Genomic DNA, 18,506 nt, shown 5'->3' on the forward strand with positions numbered 1-18,506 from the left:
GCTGATTAAGGTTGGAAGATGCTATTCCCAAAATATCATGGAAAATATTATGTTTAAGTCATGAGCAACTAAAATGGGAAGACTCAAAAGGAGAGTTTGAACTCCTTTTATTGTCATAATCTGTAGAAACAACTAAGCAGCATTTAAGTCAGGCAGCATTTAAGTCCAGCCTCCAAATGGATGTGAAGTTCTTATCTCCTGTGGTCTCTCTAGAGGACTTAGTGTGAATGAATGGGAGCAGCTAGATAAAAGACAGGTAGATACAGACAAATGTCCAGAGAGATTAAGTTGCCTGTGATCATGTGATAGGGGAGGTGCCTGAAGAAACAGCATGGAAAATTTGAACACGGAAGAAAGTGGGCACAAGGGTGATGATAAACATTAAGGGTAGGTCAAGGCCTATAGTTCGCATATGGTGCTGTGCTTAGTGGTCTGTTAATCTTGCTTGTGGGCTCTCTTGTTGTTAATGCCTGAACAAGAAAGTTTCTCCATGGATTTAATAAGTCTACAGATACTAGTAGTTTAGGTTGGTTTTTTTTCAGCATACTGTTCCATGACACATATGAACTCTTTGACTGTAAACTACAACAGAGTTTGTTACGCAGGTTAGGAAATACAAACTGATCTTGCCAGAGCTTGAGGGGTCATATGTACATGTGCATGAACACACACGTGCATAAGCAGGGAATGGTTGTGGAGAAGTCTAAAAAGCATGTTAAAAATTGTTTGTAAAATAATCAGGGCATGCTTTTATCTCCTGATTCCTTAAAGTGCTGTGTTTCCGTCATTAAAAAAAAAAAAAGGTGTGAGCCCCTCTTTTGATTGGGGGTGGGGCAGGGAAGGGTCTTCCCTGTTTTCAGAACTGCGTGGTGCTGCATTTGTTTTCTGACCTTGGAGGTGGTTTTGATTTTTGGTTTATTACTGTTCAGTACTCTTTCTTTTCCAAGGCAAGGGCTCTTACATGCTGAGCAGACACTTTGCCAGTGCTTCATGCAGACCTGGTATTGTGGGTGCTGGGTCATTTCCTTTCAGACCCAGTGTCACTTCCAAAGGGGAATATCTGACAGACTCTGACAGGCAGAGGAAGAATCTCCACAATCGGGATTCTAGAAGAATGTCAGCCAGATGAAGAAGAAACCATAAAAGTTCCCAGTTGTGTTCAAAACAGCTATACATGTATGTCCAGTGCTGATGCTAAATGACCTATTTTATTTTTAATTTGTGCAAGGTATACACCTAAGTCACCTCCAATCTGTGGACATTCTGTTGCAAAGGCTGAACATAAGAACACATAGCACCAGCTAAAACAGCATGAGCTGTTTATGAAATAAAGAGCCCCCCCCCCCAACCCCTCAAGCCATCAACTGTTCACAACTGTAGACCAGAAGGTGATAATACAAAGTATCCCCTCAGACTATATTACTACACTACTGTAAGATGGTTGAATTGCTGCACACAGTGAGCTATTTGCTTACACAACTGACAGCTCGACCACAACATAGTCTTGTTACTGGCCAGTACAGTGCTGCCATAGGCTGTTAGAGAAATGTTAGGTTATGCACCAGCCTAGGATAAATTAAAACAAAAGAAAAAATTAAGACCAGTTAGGAATAAAAGCTGCCTCCATGGAGGTGAACTTACTGGCTTAAAACAGGCATATTGAGTCTAGCAAGCACGACATGCTGATAAACATCTGCCAAATCTCTTGATGGTCTGGCCATGTGAAACAGAGGTTTGACTTGCTGGAAGCAGGTCCTGGCATAGTGCAGTGGTTGGGAGTGCCACCCGCTGACACACTCTCAGTTGCAGGCAAACTATTTTTGATGGGCAGGAAAGGACCCAGGCCAGGCACATAACGCTGTCTTGTGTCCCGTTCCCCACCCTCCCACACCCTGTTTCCTTCTTTCTCCTACCCATTTCCTCCACAACGCCCCCGTGATTCCCCCTCCACCCCTTTTCTCTACTTCCCCTGGAGGACCAGTAGATAATGACATGCTGATTTTACAGTTAAAGGATCTAGTGTTCTACAGGGCTTGCTCATAACATGCCAGCTTTGCCAAACCAAGCACAGCTAGACTGCATGTTTTACATGCCCCATGATGCATCATTGCTTTGTCCCCCTCAGGAGCCTACACGTGACAAGAAAGACAGAATTAACCAGCCCACTGCTGTTAGTGGCTGAGAAGATGTTAGCAGCTCTGCAGCAAAGATGCTCAGGCTGCAGGTGTGGGAAATGGCAGCATACTCCAAGCATGCGGTGAAGTCAACTGCATTCAGAAAACAGGCCACAGGGAGCTAAATTTTCAAAGCTTAGATTAAGTAATAAAGTTTAGCTATCTTAAGCATGGGATGGCTTGACTTCCATTTCTTCACTGTTAAACAGCTGCATACTATTGCTGATGTTTGGTTTTGGTTTTTTTTTGGCTGCTGACATTCATTACAGCACACTGAACACTGGGAGGCTACACTGACTGGGTGCCTAGGAGACACACAAAGCCCATGGGGAAAAGCCAGGTAGGGGTCTTGGGTATGTAGATCTGCATCTGGTTTTGACAGACTTCTCAGAATTTATCAGGTGGGAAGGAGAAAGAATGATTGTATAACTAAGTATGAGACTTTGAGCAGGGAAAGGTTCGTGGACTTGGTTCTAACTTAGCACATAATTTCAGACACCCCTCTCAAAACAGAGATTTCATTTTTCCCCAACCTTTGGCTCATGGGAGGCCAGTAAGCTTTATCATACTGTATAAAACTTATAACTGTTAATACACAGTGTGGTTGTAGCAACATCTTATAGTTTTACATTCACATTTTCAAAGTACTGCTGGATTCCTTCTGCATTGAAAACGTGGCCTGCTGCCACTCAGACAAATGTGATGACACATTTCTATTAGTGAAGAAATCATTGACATTGCTATTTTAGCACGCCAGAAAGCTGTTGTAATACAAGAAATTTATTCCCCAATATTAAAAACAGGACGTGAAGGGTTAACGAATATACAAGAGGCAGATCGTGATGGCAGCTTATATAGGTTGCCCCCACCCAAAAATGCAGCATTTTCAGTCTTTAAAACACAGCATGAGAAATTCAGTTGCATCCTTTTTATTTCAAATGCAGGATAATTCCCTGAGTAAGCAGCTTTTTACTTAAATAAAACTTTTCCAGAACTTAAAATAAACCTGTGGAACAAGTTCACACAGCTGACGGTGAGCTGGAGACGACACGTTCTTTGGCCCAGGGAAGCAGAGGCCTGGCAGGAGCTCTTTAACTACATTTCCAAAGCTTCACACTGCATTGTCACCAGCCGCCTCCAGTACAGCAGTCTCCCCCACATCTACAGCTCCCCTCCGACTGATCTCTGGGTTTTGAATTACTCTTTGACTACTCTGCCATGACAGGGATTTTTCATATTTGGTCTTAAAAAGTAATCCATGACCTGAAGGCGGGGGAAGGGGGGGGGGGGGGGGGGGGGGGGGAGAGAAAACAAAACAAAACAAAACAAAAAAACGAAATGAGATGACCACACTGGTAAACAGAACAGCTCATTCCTTATAAACAATGGGTCCTCACATTCTGGAAATTATGCATCCTTAGGCTTTGGAAGCAGAAGCGATTCTGTACATAGAACGAAGAGCAAGCTTTTAAAATTGTACTATAAAATTTTAGATAGCTATGTATGTAGACTTTAACACCCCCCCCCATAAACCAAAGATTGAAGTAATGAATATACATAGGAGATGAGACATTTGCTCAGTAACTTGTAAGGACAGCTGCACTTACCCAGACAGTCTGCTGTCTCTTTGAATGCTCTTTTCTTACAGCATCCTCTGCACATGTTAAACACACATTTATTGCCCTGGGTTGGGGATGGGGGGGTGTAAAGAAACTTGTGTCAGTGAAAAAAAAATATATTATTGTTTACTATAATAAGCAACAGAACAATACAGCTCTACACATTCAGACCTTTGGAAAAAAAAATCAACTCGTGCATTAGGCAGTCATACCTCAGTCTAATGAAGCTGACAGAGCTGTCGTATGGTGGGGGGGCAGCTATCAACTGTTTGCACTATGAGAACAAAAACCAAACCAAACCAAACAAAAAAATCCACATTCTACTTCTGCAACATCAGTAATCTGTTGGGCAGCCTGAGTTACACAACACAAGCAGGCAAGTACCATAAGCACTTTGGAACAAGCATTATGACATCTGTTGCAGGTGCGCTTGCTCTAGTTCTGTGCAGAAGTACTATGTGAAACACAGCACCTGACACGCTTGCTACCATCTGCAGCTTTGCCTAAAATAAATGTTACCACAGCAATTACGTCCCTACTTGCACCTTAAAATATACCCGAATATATATTAAAATATAATGTATGACCCTTAGGGGACAGCAGCAGTTCAGTCTTGGATAGTTGAAAACTTGGCTATACTGGACAGGGTGTCTGCGGTGCTTTGACTCACACATCCGTAGTGATCATTTAGGGTAGCGGGGTTTTGTTGTTTGGTGTGTCTCCCTCCACCCCAATTAAAAATGCCTTCCTGTTTAGGGACCCTTCGTTCAACTTGTTGTTTGTCGTGGGTTTTTTTGAGTTCTCCCCCATTCCATGACATAGCTTAGAAACATAGGATCTAAAAAAAAACCAAACAACAAAACCCCAGGCCCAGTCACAAGATCAAGGGCTGCCTACAACATTACAATGCTGTAAGAGCAAAACAAAAATGAGACTAAGCCCAGCTTCAGACAATCACGGTTGACGCATCAAGCTGTGTCACCTGGATTAGCCATGAAACAGGATGGCTTTGAAAGCAGGACAGATGAACATGCCATGTTTTCCCAATAATTAACACAGCAACAAAAACATTTTCTTCTGTAGCTGCAGCTCCAAACTGAGCCCCAGCTGGCTGCTATTTCTGGGGTGCTAGAAAGTGTTACAGAAGAGCACCACCACATGCGTGTGTCTCTGTCTCCCCACCCCTATAGCTGTAATGCTACTTTTTCTGCTAGAACACAAAATTATTCCTTGCATCTTACACCCTGCTTGTACGTCTGTGTGCACAGGTATATTAGCAGCAAAAAATACACTTTGCTCACTCAGCTCAGCAACATCACCCTGTCAAGGAAACCACTATGTTCCCCCAAGGGAAAATAAAAACCCAATTAACTCTTTTCAACTATCAAATATTTGAAGGTTCCTATATAAAGTTTAAAACATATATGCTATACACAACCTGAAAAACAGCTGGCTTGTTTAAGATTGCTAATGGTGAAAGTTGATGTTAATCTTCTAGCAAAAACAGAGCTGCTCATTCTTGTTCTGATTAAGGGCATAGAACCAAAAACAACAAAAACCAGAGCTGCAGATTGCTGCCTAACACTCACCACAGACTATACTGCGATAACGTCTAAAGTATTTGTGTTAGTACACTAATAACCACACCAGTTATTCAAATTCTCAATCCTTGCAGAAAAACACCACCCACCACTAACCCTAGTAAAAGGGGCTTTGTTTTTTGACAGTAGAATATACATGTGTAATTGCTGGAAGTTTGGAGATTTGTCTCCAAGAGCTCTTGGGAAGTTCACCTAACTCACTCAACTGTCTTAGCAATAAATATCCCCAGCAGCCATAAGAACTGCACTTTTTTTGGAAAGGAGGGCAAATGACCTCAAAGAACCTACATTTGTTAATGAGTTCCGTGCAGCACCTTCATCTCAGAGACAGGTTAACAGTTAATAGTAATGAGGCTTTTGCCTAAGTATGGATGGTTTTGGTTTTCTTTTTTCTTTGCATCAGCAGGACTTGGTATGCATGCATTACTGGATGCTGGCATAGACCTATCTCAGGATTTACAATCATAGAATAGAATCATAGAATAGTTTTGGTTGGAAGGGACCTTTAAAGCTAATCTAGTCCAACACCCCCTGTGACGAGCAGGGACACCTTACACTAGATCAGGTTGCTCAGAGCCCCGACCAGCCTGGCCTTGAACGTTTCCAGGGACAGGGCATCCACCACCTCTCTAGGCAACCTGTGCCAGTGTCTCACCACCCTCAGTGTAAAAAAGTTTCCTTCTATCTAGTCTAAATCTACCCTCTTTTACTTTAAAACTGTTACCCCTTGTCCTACCACAACAGGCACTGCTAAAACGTCTGTCCCCACCTTTCTTATAAGCTCCCTTCAAGTATTGAAAGGTCGCAATAACATCTCCCTGGAGCCTTCTCCCAGCTGAAAACCCCCAACTCTCTCAGCCTGTCCTCCTAGCAGAGGGGCTCCAGCCCTCGCAGCATCTCCAGGGCCTCCTCTGGCCCCGCTCCACCAGGTCCATGTCTCTCCTGTGCTGAGGCCCCCGAGCTGGAGGCAGCACTGCAGGGGGGTCTCCCCAGAGCGCAGCAGAGAGGCACAATCCCCTTCCTCGCCCTGCTGGCCACGCTGCTGGGGATGCAGCCCAGGATGCTGGTGGCTTGCTGGGCTGTTAGCGCATGTTGCCGGCTCATGGCCAACTTTTCACCCACCAGTACCCCCAAGTCCTTCTTCTCAATCCCTCCATCCCCAGCCTGTGCTGATATCAGGGGCTGCTCCGACCCCGGTGCAGGACGCTGCACTTGGCCTTGTTGAATCTCATGATGTTCACATGGGCCCACTTCTCCAGCCTGTCCAGGTCCCATCTGGATGGCATGTCAACTGCCCCACTCAGCTTAGTGTCGCCCGCAAACTTGGTAAGGGTCCCCTCAATCCCACTATGTCATTGATGTAGATGTTAAACAGTACTGATCCCAGTACAGACCCCTGAGAGACACCGCTTGTCACCGATCTCCATCTGGATATTGAGCCATTGACCACTACATGGTCATTTAATTTCCATTTAATGGAAATGCTTTAATGGACACTGGCACTGACTTACCTTAGGGTTTCCACATTGATCACATTTTGCATACTTCGCTGGAAAAGAGAGAGACGCTAAGTTAAAAAAAATTCAGATCAGACAAAGTTTGGCACTTTTCTAGCCAGAGAGAAACTATTTTTGGAATAAAAATAAAGTACCTCAAAGAACAGTGAAAAGGTAAAGATACTTCGACTTTTAAGCTAAATCCAAACACAGAAAATGTTAATCCTCAAGTTAGGTGTAAAAGAGGAGGACATCTGCTTGAAATGCATATGAAATTCCAATTTCAAATACTAGTGACAGCTACAATTTAGTTTGTAAAGCATTTTAATCTTAAAAAGTCTTACAGTGGATCAGTGACCTACTTCTTTGATCCTTGTTTTCTTTACTAATGAACATAATTTCAGTCACATTGCCTACTACCATAATTTCCCAATAATCCCCCCTCTTTTCAAAGAAGTTTCTACATCTTCATAAACAAGGCAAATAAACAGTGGCAATTTATGTCAAATGTGATATCAGCAACTTTCCATGTATTTATGCCAATAAATGGAACTTACGTTTTAAAGATGGATCAAAGCTTTTATTTGGATTTCTTAACTTCTTTTTTTGCTTATTCTTTGACAGAAGCTCAGAATTTCCATCTTCCTCCTCTTCCAGAGCACGTTTTCCTCGCACACCTTTTTCAGTCCCACTGGCTCCGTTCTCCTTGCATCTCTCCTTTGGCCTGAAACAGTGAATATCATTTTAAGTCGTCTGAAGGGAAGAAGTAGATGTTCCCTGGCCACTATACTGGTTTACAGAAACTTGGGTAGACTGTAAGTCTTTCTGTCATGGCTCAATTACAAGGAAGTGTCATTGCCCTTAGAAGTGGAATAGAAAAACCTAACCAATGTTACCACTGGCTGTTAATAACAGACACACTGCCAGAGATATTGGTTGGAAAGTTAAATTAGTTAGGCACCTGTTAACCTGTCATTCCCAGCTTTTACTTAAGTATTTTCTTAATTTACTTAAGTATTAATCTTGACGTGCTTATTCTCTTCTTCAACCCAATTTTCACAACAGAAAGGGAATAAGCTATCTGAAAACCTTGTTCATACAATGCAATCATTCTTTACAGAATACAGTCTAGTCCCCATCTTTGCTACCCTGGCAGTTACCAGCAACGTTTGTGTTATGTATAATAAAGTACTGTCACGTAGCATATCTGTTGCATATCAGGTTCTCTTTCTAAGCTGCAGTGGAATTCTTGGTTTTTACTTTCCAGAGAGAGAGAGAAATCTGAGGAGGATCTAAAGGAGAAGATGCATGCAATGAGCAATGTCCCCACAAACAAATCAATAACCAGAATAAAAATAAACCAAAGCCTTCACTTATTTTCAAATGAATGTACGCTCCTAGAACAGAACTGGATGGCTGTGTACTGATAGTACAGATGTGAAAGGCTTATGCGTATCTGTCCATGTTAGAATAGATAACTCACCCTGGCCTGACGTATGGCTGACAGATCCAGTGGAAAAAAGGCAACCCTTCTTTTGGCTTTTCTCCTTCTTTCTGATTAGCTATTTCTTCCTGCAGCATAGAGTTACAGTCAGTTTTCCTGGAGTTCTCAAGAAATACTCTAAATAATACTTCAAACTCCAGGAAATCACAAATTGGAATTTAAACTAACAGTTACTGACAGTTAAATACAGGCAAAATATCTCTACTAAGACAGATGAATTGAAGCAGATTTGTAACTCCTAAATCAACTTTATCCCATGTAAAGCTGTTCAGATTTAAGGGGCTGCTACTGTAGTAAACTACCAAGATCAAGGTTGGTAAGCCACAAAGTTCCAGTGAAGTGACCAACAGACATCAACTGCATGACACACATGCTAAGTTCCCACCAAGTGCGGACAGTGTTGTTCTGGGAGATTAGGGCCCAGCTTGGTACCTGGCATCGTAGTTTCAGCTCCCTGTTGACATCTACAATGCCCTCTAGAGTCTTCACTTTTGCTAATTCTTCACGCAGCTGCTGGTAAACTTGAAGCCTGAGGCAAATCCCAAACATCAAGTCATATTTATTCATTATTGCTAGACTGAGGAGATCAACTAAAAATGTCTTTATAAAAGCTTTTTATAGATTTTTCTTGCTGCACTTGCCTTTGTAGAAGCTTATCTTCTTTCTTGTAAATCCAGAGTAAAGCACACATACCTGCTCCTCTTTTTCAAATAAATACTTGGCACGCAACCAAGATACTTTAAGATAAGCTAACATGAACGTACAGTGCATCAGCTGCTCCTCAGTAACTGCCCATGCTCTTACTCCATAATAAATGCAAGACAGCTTGCCTCACAATGAACAAGGAGTTAGTTAACTCATGTCTGCCATAAAGTGCATGTGTGCATATAGGCAGTTACCACATGGTAGCTGATGTGCTGTGAGCTCACGCCCTAGCTCATCTTGTGGTAACTTGTTCGTTCCCCATGCCCTGTTTCCCAGATACGCAGTGAAGGGTAAAGGCCTCAGCCCACATTCTCTCCAGGAAAGAAAACCTTGCAGCATACTAATTCTGGCCAAACACATCCTTGTCCAGAAAAGCCAGATGCTTACTAAGCAGGATGAGCCCTGAAAACATTAAGAGTTCTCTGGAGATACTCACGTGTGATGCCAGAGCTTGAAGAGATGAGCCCTAACATAAGACAATGGACAAGGGTACTTCTGCACTATCTCCAGATACTCCTCAGCCATCTCCCACACCAATGGGTTTCGGCCCTCAAACAAAGCTGGGTTATGAAGATTACCTTCTAGGGAATGAAAAGAAATACTCAAACTTTCATTTCAGGATTGAAACAGAAAACAAAATCTAGGCTCTGGAGCTTCATCAGCTCTGTTGTGATTCTACCAGCCAGTCACAGACACATCAGTCATGTACTCACAAAAAGGAACAGAGGGTCCACAGAACTCTAGCCTTACCTCAGGATACTATATTTCACTATACAATTCTTAATTGAGCCAAATAGCTCATATCTAATTAAAGAACATTTTCCAGAAAGGCATCCAGTCGTGATACAAAGACAGCAAAAAAATTAATAAATAGATAAATCACTGCTTTTTTTGCCCAGTGGTTACATACTTGGACAATGGGTCTCTTACCTTATGTCTTCATTCACGTTTGTCTGGCTTAGGTTTACAGATACTGCTTCTCGCTATGCCTTTCTCTACTAGCTTCACAAGCCTTTTGTTAACCATTATTTTCTAAAAATAAGATTTTACAACTTCCCAGAAAATACGTTTGATTGCTTTAACTGTGATTGGAAGCTTTTTCTGATGTCTATCCTAGCTCTTCCTGTAGGAAGTTATGCCAATTCTTTCTTGTCCCAACCCAACATGAACCATCTGGAAGAATATTAATCAGTGGACACACCTACTGCAGCAAGATCCATTCAAAAACCATTTCACTGATTAACAGATGTCATGAAAATATTCCAGGACAACAGGAGTCCCATATACCTTTGTAAAGTAATTAGATTTGAGCTGTCCACTCAATGGTACTACAAGTTCAACATAGTAATTCTTACAAATCTTAAGTGATTCCTGGTCCTAGTAAGAGATGGCCAGTATAAGAGGAGCGAAAATGGCCACTCAGCTTTCAATCAAAGCTGTTCAGCAAGTCAGTCTGACATAAGCTTTTAATAAATATATATGGGACTGCTAAGAGAGTAAGAAACAGTTCGTATTCTCATCTATTATGAGTAAAAGTTAATTTTCTTTACCTGCACTCATGACACCATGCACTCCTGTCTTACGGATACATTCTTCCACATCACTGAGACACTGGATGTTTCCATTTGCAAATACAGGAATACTTACAGCTTTTCTATACCGGTGAATAAAACAGATACAAAACGTTTGAGAATTAGTCAACCCAGAAATTCTACTCCTGTCACACAAATTTGTTTGCGCTCCAACGTCACTGTGCACTCCGCTTAAAATCAACCTTCACAGCATGTTAGCAGAATCCACTAAGATTGGTACTGCTCACTAACCTGACAGCTTGAATGTGCTCCCAAGATGCCACGCCAGCAAGCGGTCCTTTCTGTTCTTTAGTACGGCCATGAACAGTCAGCAGCTAGAACACAAAGTTTCATTTACTTTTCATGTGTATGAGCCACTGGAACAAATCCACTGAGAAAACCTTCCTTTTACCCCATACACTTCATGGATGCCACTGAATTCCCACTGCTATTTCAACAGTGCAGAGACCTTGGTATCACAGAAAGGTATCAGCAGCTCACCTACCATGGCATGGTCTCGGACTTCTTTCAGCTTGCTGTTCCATGGCATAACAAGATTGTATCTTGGGAGAACCTCCAGATTTCCTATTGCACTGGCTCTCATTAGTGATTCACTATGGAATTTGTGATATATTGATTTGGCTTGCTTCTCAGCAGAAGGCCTGAATACTGTCAGTACTGGCTCTAACTACAGACCATCTCTTCCAATTTAACTGGAGCTAAATCCTAGAAGGCTGCCTATTTCTTCACTAGTGGTGGCCATCTTTGATACTGCTTTTTCTATAGCCCTGTGGATTTCATGCATTTGCACTGCTTCCTGCAGCACTCTGTTAAACTGAGATGCTCAGCCACAGTGAAGGATGCTGCACTGTGCAGTGATTACAAGAGACTCTGAAGTTACGATATCTTCCGTATCATACTACTGACCTTCTGCCTATGACTCCAAATACACACAATCTCTCTGCATCCCATTTGCTCTGTCTGTAAAGCAATGTCACCTATTCATCTCCACAGTACACCAAGATCCGGTCATCAGATGCTTTACACAGAGACATGTGTCCAATGCAAGAGTACAGGGAGCAGCTGCCTCCTTACCTGGCAGCCAGCTTTCTCCAGCATCTGTGCATACTTCACTGTCTTGTCAATTTCTGGGAAAACGCGGATTTTGCATGTGATGGGAACAGAGAGCTTCTCGTTAGCCAGTAAAACTGGGAAAGATTGAAAAGACAGGTAAGTGAGCTGCACAATGCTATGAAAAGTGCCTACTCTCCTCAAGATCGGATACTGGGTGTGGTATGGAAAAACCCTGAAAAGTTAATGCTACGCAGCTCTCACAGCTTAAACAAGCAGCAATGTCCTCTGCCATCCTTATTGCACAGATTAATTAAGTAATAGTAAAACATGAAGCACAAAATCTGCATTCTAACAAGAAGGCACAAAATAGTCAGCATTTAATAGCCCTAACATTTCTACTGCATCAAACCTTCACTTTCAGTGACCACCCCCCTCAAATCTTAGTCACTGCTACAGGTTTACTATCGTCACAGGCTATTGTACTCCTGTTCTGCCAACAACATTAATACTCACTTGTCCACCTTTCCTATAAGAGACGCTTTGCTTATTCTCAAATTATCACCCAAATAATCATGACAAGTAGAGTCTTGTCCATAGTAAACAGAGGCTTATCAACTGAGGCAGGCTGCGGACCCAATTAAGTAGTTAACGTAGATTACAGAGTCAGGGTGAAATCTAGAACAACATGTTAAACTCCCATAGTCTTCATACAGTGCATGGAATCAGAAAACTACTAAAAGAGAGCTACTGAAGACAGCCAACAGGAAAACACTGAGCTATGGCATGCCTGAAATGGTCTTCTCTTCCAGAGCCTGGACGTATAATATAAGAAGTCACCTGCTTTCTTCTAATCCAAATCCTAGAAAGTCTAATGATAGGTACTTCATATCACCCTTTCAAAAGAGCAAGGAAGGTATATACAGGTGAAAGCAGAAAACAGTACTCCATCATTCTAAAGAAGGCTGAGGGAGAAGAGGAAGCTTTGCGCACCTTTTATACAACAGCCCAGTAAGACAACTCTCTTACTAGACAGCCTGGGTTCTGACCCAACTAGACGGCCTGGGTTCTCCTCTCACCTTGAGGCTGTTCTGATTTGCATCTTTCACTCTTAAGAAAAGTGCCCTAACAACCACATTACATGCTGGGTAGGGAAGTACTGTCTGTCTTTCCAGGTTCTCAGCAGTGTCTGTGCCAAACATCATTCAAGATTCTCTGGACCACAGGGAATGCAAACAGAAGTAAGGTTCTTTAACTTCACGGTTCAGACACTTGCTTTGAAGTGGGATGAAGGCACATTCTCAGCTCTACGCAATGACCAAAACCTTGCTTTTAAATCAGTTTTGAATGTATTTTTTAAAAATTACAATACAGTTCAGAACTGCTACTGATAGTCTGAAAACATCCTACAAAAGTTTGGAGAAGAGAGGCATAACTTCCTATAGTGTGGACAGAAAGAGTACACTGAGTTGATCAGAAAAGGGTAACTGTGGCTGCAAGCAGAAACACAACTCCTGGCACCCAATAGCTTCAAAGTGAAAAAGTAAGACACTGGGAGTTCTGCTGTTTCTAGAGTTAGAGAGCCACTAAGCTATCATCAGATTGGGACTTAATTGACTCGGTTTCACATAACACCTTCACTGTTTCAGGTACTGAAGTCTTTTAGCAAATCTAGCATGAGTTTGTAGTGGGATACAACCAAGTATCTTGTGGGTGCCACTAGACTACATTAAGAACGGAAAAAAAAAAAAAAACAAACACGACCCTCCCCAAAGAAACATGCTGCATCTCCTTTCCACAAAAATCCCTAAACCTCCTCTCAATAAGTTCTTCCCATTCCCTCTCAAACTGAAGCTTCTCTAAAGACTTACTCATTCTCTGAAGAAGATCCCACTCCTCTTGCAGAAATGCTCCGTAGTGACCTATAATAAAATAGCATATGACAGACTTGTACAGAATAGTAAGATTCTGAAGTACACAGCTTTCATAAACGTTCACATACAAAGATCCAGACACTCATACACCTCACCAGTAGCAAGTGAGTTGCTCTGTCCTGCCCAAACCGGAAGAGTTGGATCATTCTGTTCCCCATGCCACCCTAGATTTACAGGATCAACAATGAATCCCCACACTGCTACTCCCATAGGCTGGTGTGTTGACACTGGCAGCTCAACGTCCAATTTTTTATACCAGGTGCTTAAAAATTCCCTTCAGGATAAAACCTGATCAGATTGAAAGATCTATTTGCCCTGTACACAACTGATCATTTCCCATTAGTCTTAGAAAGACATTTTAGAAGAGGAATAGGCAGTTACTGAACAAATCTTTCCTCAACATCTTAACTGATCCAAAATTTCAAACACTGGTTCTGGTTTTCAAACATAGCTATCTTTGCAATATCTTTTAAGGGATTCAGCAGGTGTTATCCTCTTATATGCTAATTTGAATAAACTCTGTGCAAGTATCAAGGGAACAGGAGACACTAAGTGCCTGCATGATATAATTTTAAATGCAGTTTCACAAAAATAGAATGTTTGAGCAACTGAAATCAGAAAGAAAATTAAGCTGTTGCTAAAAATACTTTTTCTGAAAGGTATTCTAGACACAAGAGCTATCACTCAAGAGAAGTTGGAATTAATTAGTAATATATCTGATTTTCACTTTAGGTAGTGCAAAACATTACCTGTTAAAGCAGGTGTAACTAAGTCTGACTTCAGCAGTACTGCAGCCACTCCCCCACTCAAGAGGCTTAATTTGGACCTCTCAATGTTTTACTGCCAACATTCACAGAATCACAGAATAGTCAGGGTTGAAAGGGACCTCTGGAGATCATCTAGTCCAACCCCCCTGCCAGAGCAGGGTTACCTACAACAGGTTGCACAGGACAGCGTCCAGGCGGGTTTTGAATGTCTCCAGAGTGGGAGACTCCACAACCTCTCTGGGCAGCCTGTTCCAGTGCTCCACTACCCTCAAAGTGAAGAAGTTCCTCCTCATGTTAAGATGGAACTTCCTATGTTCAAGCTTGTGCCCATTACCCCTCATCCTATCAATTGGCACCACTGAAAAAAAGACTCATCCCATCCCTCTGGCATCCTCCCTTTAAGTATTTCAAAGCATTAATAAGATCCCCCCTCATTCTTCCTTTCTCTAGACTAAAGAGACCCAAGTTCCTCAGCCTTTCCTCATATGAAAGATGTTCTAATCCCCTTATCATCTTCATAGCCCTTTGCTGGACCGTCTCCAGCAGATCCCTGTCTTTCTTGAACTGGGGAGCCCAGAACTGGACGCAGTACTCCAGATGCGGCCTCACCAGGGCAGAGTAGAGGGGAAGGATGACCTCCCTCGACCTGCTGGCCACACTCTTTTTGATGCACCCCAGGATGCCTTTGGCCCTCTTGGCCACCAGGGCACATTGCTGGCTCATGGTCATCCTGTTGTCCACCAGGACTCCCAGGTCCCTTTCCACAGAGCTGCTCTCCAGGAGGTCAGCCCCCAACCTGTACTGATGCGTGGGGTTATTCCTCCCCAGATGCAGTACCCTACATTTACCCTTGTTGAATTTCATTAGGTTCCTCTCTGCCCAACTCTCCAGCCTGTACAGGTCAATTCACATTTGAAACATACCATTTCTCTGTTTATCCAGAGTCCAGATTTGGACCTACCTCTCTTTGCAATCATTTGGGGGCAACCCAAATTTAGGTCTATAGCATCGCAATAATCTTGAGCCAACAGTGCTGCTTGGACAAACACTTCAGGGTCATTGGCACAGAACTGAGAAAGACAAAGAAAAGTGGAATAATCAGGCAATAGCTTTCTTCAAGTACTGACAACACATTATGGCATAAGTTAATAAGCAACTACTTGCTACAGAAAATGGGCATAATATGCACAGTTAATGACAGAAAACACCATTTCTCAAAAAAAAAAGAGAACCCAAAAAACTGTGACACTTACCAGCTAAAGATCCTCAACCTTCAAATGACAAAATGAGAAAGATGAGCATTCAAGAGGCAAAGAAATATCTGTAGAATATTTAAAATGTAGTACCCAAGAATAAGAGGGAACAACTGTTCAAATCCCCCATAGAATGACCAGCTGTAGCATTTTAATACATAAAGGTGGTGCAAAAGAAGAGAGTTACGGGGGGTGTCTCTGGGTCTTGAGACAAATCAAACTTGGTAGATACCAATTAGCACCGCTGCCTCCTAAATGAATTCACATTAGTGTGGAGTATGAAATAAGACACATTGCGCTGTTATTTTTCTGTGGCAAAAGAAACTACCTCCCACAGAAAAAGGAGAATAAACAAAGCTGTACGCAGACAGACCAAAGGTCCACCTCATCCTGCTCTGATAATGCTCAACAACAGATGCCTAGAGAAGAGCAGAGGCTGGAAAGCATCTTCAAGGACTTTGGAAGCAGAAGTGGTGTTTCCCGCACCTAATGACCCTCGATAGAGTTATCCTTTATTTGCTTTTTAAACCCATATAATTTCTCAGCATCCAGTACATCCCATGGTAATGAATTTTGCAGTTTATAACCACCACTACCCTTACTTAACATTCATTTCCCATTCGTCATCTTCAAGCCAGTCAAGCGTTCAGAGACTTCTCTCATCTCTCCCCTCAGTCTGGGGAAACACTTCTCTTCCAGGGTGAGGAGTTCTATCCATTTAACTGCTGCACATGTGGAAATCACGCCATTTCTCTGCTCACGCGGACTGTCTTTCCCTGCATTGTTCTCCAGCTCCACAGGCCCCTCTCCCTCTCTGGGATGGAGTGGAGGGATGTAACTGAGCCTCACACAGTTCTCAAGAAGCAGAAGCAACACCAGCTTAAAGGTGTGTCCTATCTTCCTTGCATTCTTTTTCTAGAGCTAAGCACTGAGCTCATGGTTTCAGAGAACTACTCAAAAACCACTATCAGATCTGGAACGACCTGTGATTCTGGATGACCAGCAGCACTCTGTCTCTATAGGTGAGGTGTGGAAGACTGAAAGCCCACGAGAAGTCTAGTGCTCCAGGCCCCTGTGGTTAAGACATCAAATCCTCTTTGCTAGACAAGGGATAAACAGAAAAACACCCTTATTTTCATGAGCTAAGTACTGTTAGCAGTATTTAGATGAAGAAAATGAGACTTCTGTCGTCCTAGACAACCCCTTTAAAATCTGGGTGATTGACTCGTTTAACTCACGCGCATTTGGGAACGGTCTGGATTTAAGGCCGCGGGTGGATGACGAAGTGCCTCCGACAGCGCTAACCCGGGGCAAGGCGAGCCCCGGGCAAGCTCCCCGCGGCCGGCCCCGCCGCCGCTCCCGACCCAGGCCCGACCGGCAGCTGCGGACCGGGGGGGCGCTCACCTGCACGATGAGCGGGCGGTCCTCGGGACAGGCCTCGCAGTAGAGATTCTCGCGGCGGTAGTTGGCGTCCCTGAGGAAGACCTGGGCGTGCAGCATCGGCGTGTAGCAGAGCTGGGCGCCGTGGCGGCGGCTCAGGAGCCTCCAGGCCAGCTCGCTCTGGTCCACCATGGGCGCCACCACGTAGTGGGCGCTCCGCAGCGTCTCCCTCCAGAAGGCCTCACCGCGCAGCTTCGGCATCTCTCGCCTGCCTACCCGCCCGCGCAGCGCTGCGCCAGCCGCCGCCCCGCGCCGCCGCCCCGGGGCTCGCAGCCAGCGCCCAAGGCACGGAGGCGCGCGCGATGGCTGGGCCCTGGCAGGGCAGAGAGGCGGCCGGACGGTGCCACCGCCATTTCGCTCCGGCCGGCTCCGCAGCGCAGCCGCGCGCCGTCCCCTCCGGAAACCGCGGCGCCGACAGCAGGGGCCGCGCGCGCCGGAGTGCGGGCGGCAGCCGGGCCGGCCTGTGGCGGGAGGAGGCCGCGCTCTCCCGGCTTCCCGCCGCGGTGGCGTGCGCTGGCTGGGACGCCACAGGGCCCTCCCGCGGCGCCGGCCGGTGCTCGGACCACCCGCACCGGCCGCGGTCCGAGACGCGCCCTCGACCCGTGCGGCGCCATGAGGACGGAGGCGGGCGGCCTCCTCACCGGCGAACGGGCACGGTGCCCCGCGGGCTGTGCGCCCGCGCAGGAAGCCCCGGCCGTCGGCCGGCGCGCGGCTTGTGCAGCGGCAGCCTGCCTGCCCCGGCCCCGGGCCCCGCCGGGCCGGCAGCGCGCCCACCCTGCCCGCGCGAGGCCCGAGGGGCGCGTTGGGCGCGTGGCTGAGGTGAAGCCGTTACTGGGCGTTACAAGAAGGCGGACTAAGTGAGGGGCTGTCACCGGTCCTTGGTGTTGGACGATCAGGACAGATGTGGAAATGATCCGCCTGGCTCAACCAAAAATAACAATATACAGGATGAAACCATTCATTCTGAAGCGTTTTATAAAGCTACTGACCACCACTGGGATGCGCACAGTGGTGGATTTCTTCTTCTCATCTGCTAGTACCTTCCAGAACAACAAAAATGCTGCACCTCTACTCCAGTCACAACGTCAATGTAACTTTAGTTATAGGACTTTAGATGTTTTTTCTTCAAAAGGGAAAAACTCAAACAAAAGCATGGTATGTGGGAGGTGTCCCTGCCCATGGCAAGGGGGTTGGAACTAGATGATCTTTCAGGTGCCTCCCAACCTAAACCATTCTATGATACACATCAATAGCACACCAGAGCCTACAAAGGGTTCCACACGTAGTCCAGTTGTTCAGAAAGTCTGCTAGAGCCTGTCCATTGAGAGCCTTCACAGTCCAAGGTCATGGTCACATTTCTTCTCCCATCCC

General features: G+C 44.5%; 1 protein-coding gene across 2 annotated transcripts; it reads right to left on the reverse strand.

The window, feature by feature from the left end:
* Nucleotides 1–3,087: 3,087 nt before the first annotated feature.
* DUS1L (dihydrouridine synthase 1 like) lies at nt 3,088–17,414 on the reverse strand. 2 transcript variants are annotated; one of them, XM_082492360.1, is made up of 13 exons: nt 17,100–17,414; nt 15,404–15,512; nt 13,613–13,663; nt 11,766–11,878; nt 10,923–11,005; nt 10,650–10,753; nt 9,536–9,680; nt 8,827–8,923; nt 8,374–8,462; nt 7,448–7,614; nt 6,906–6,943; nt 3,782–3,857; nt 3,088–3,437 (listed from the first exon to the last, which is right to left on the reverse strand). In XM_082492360.1, the coding sequence occupies exons 1-13, from the start codon at nt 17,334–17,336 to the stop codon at nt 3,286–3,288; spliced, it is 1,461 nt and encodes a 486-aa protein (XP_082348486.1). In that variant the 5' UTR covers nt 17,337–17,414; the 3' UTR covers nt 3,088–3,285. The 2 variants fall into 2 exon arrangements, with proteins under 2 accessions (XP_082348486.1, XP_082348487.1); XM_082492361.1 differs by having other exon boundaries at nt 3,305–3,417.
* Between the last annotated feature and the right edge of the window lie 1,092 nt (nt 17,415–18,506).

This window comes from Vanellus vanellus (assembly GCF_965231255.1).
Source record: "Vanellus vanellus genome assembly, chromosome: 17".
NCBI classification, from domain to species: Eukaryota; Metazoa; Chordata; class Aves; order Charadriiformes; family Charadriidae; genus Vanellus; species Vanellus vanellus.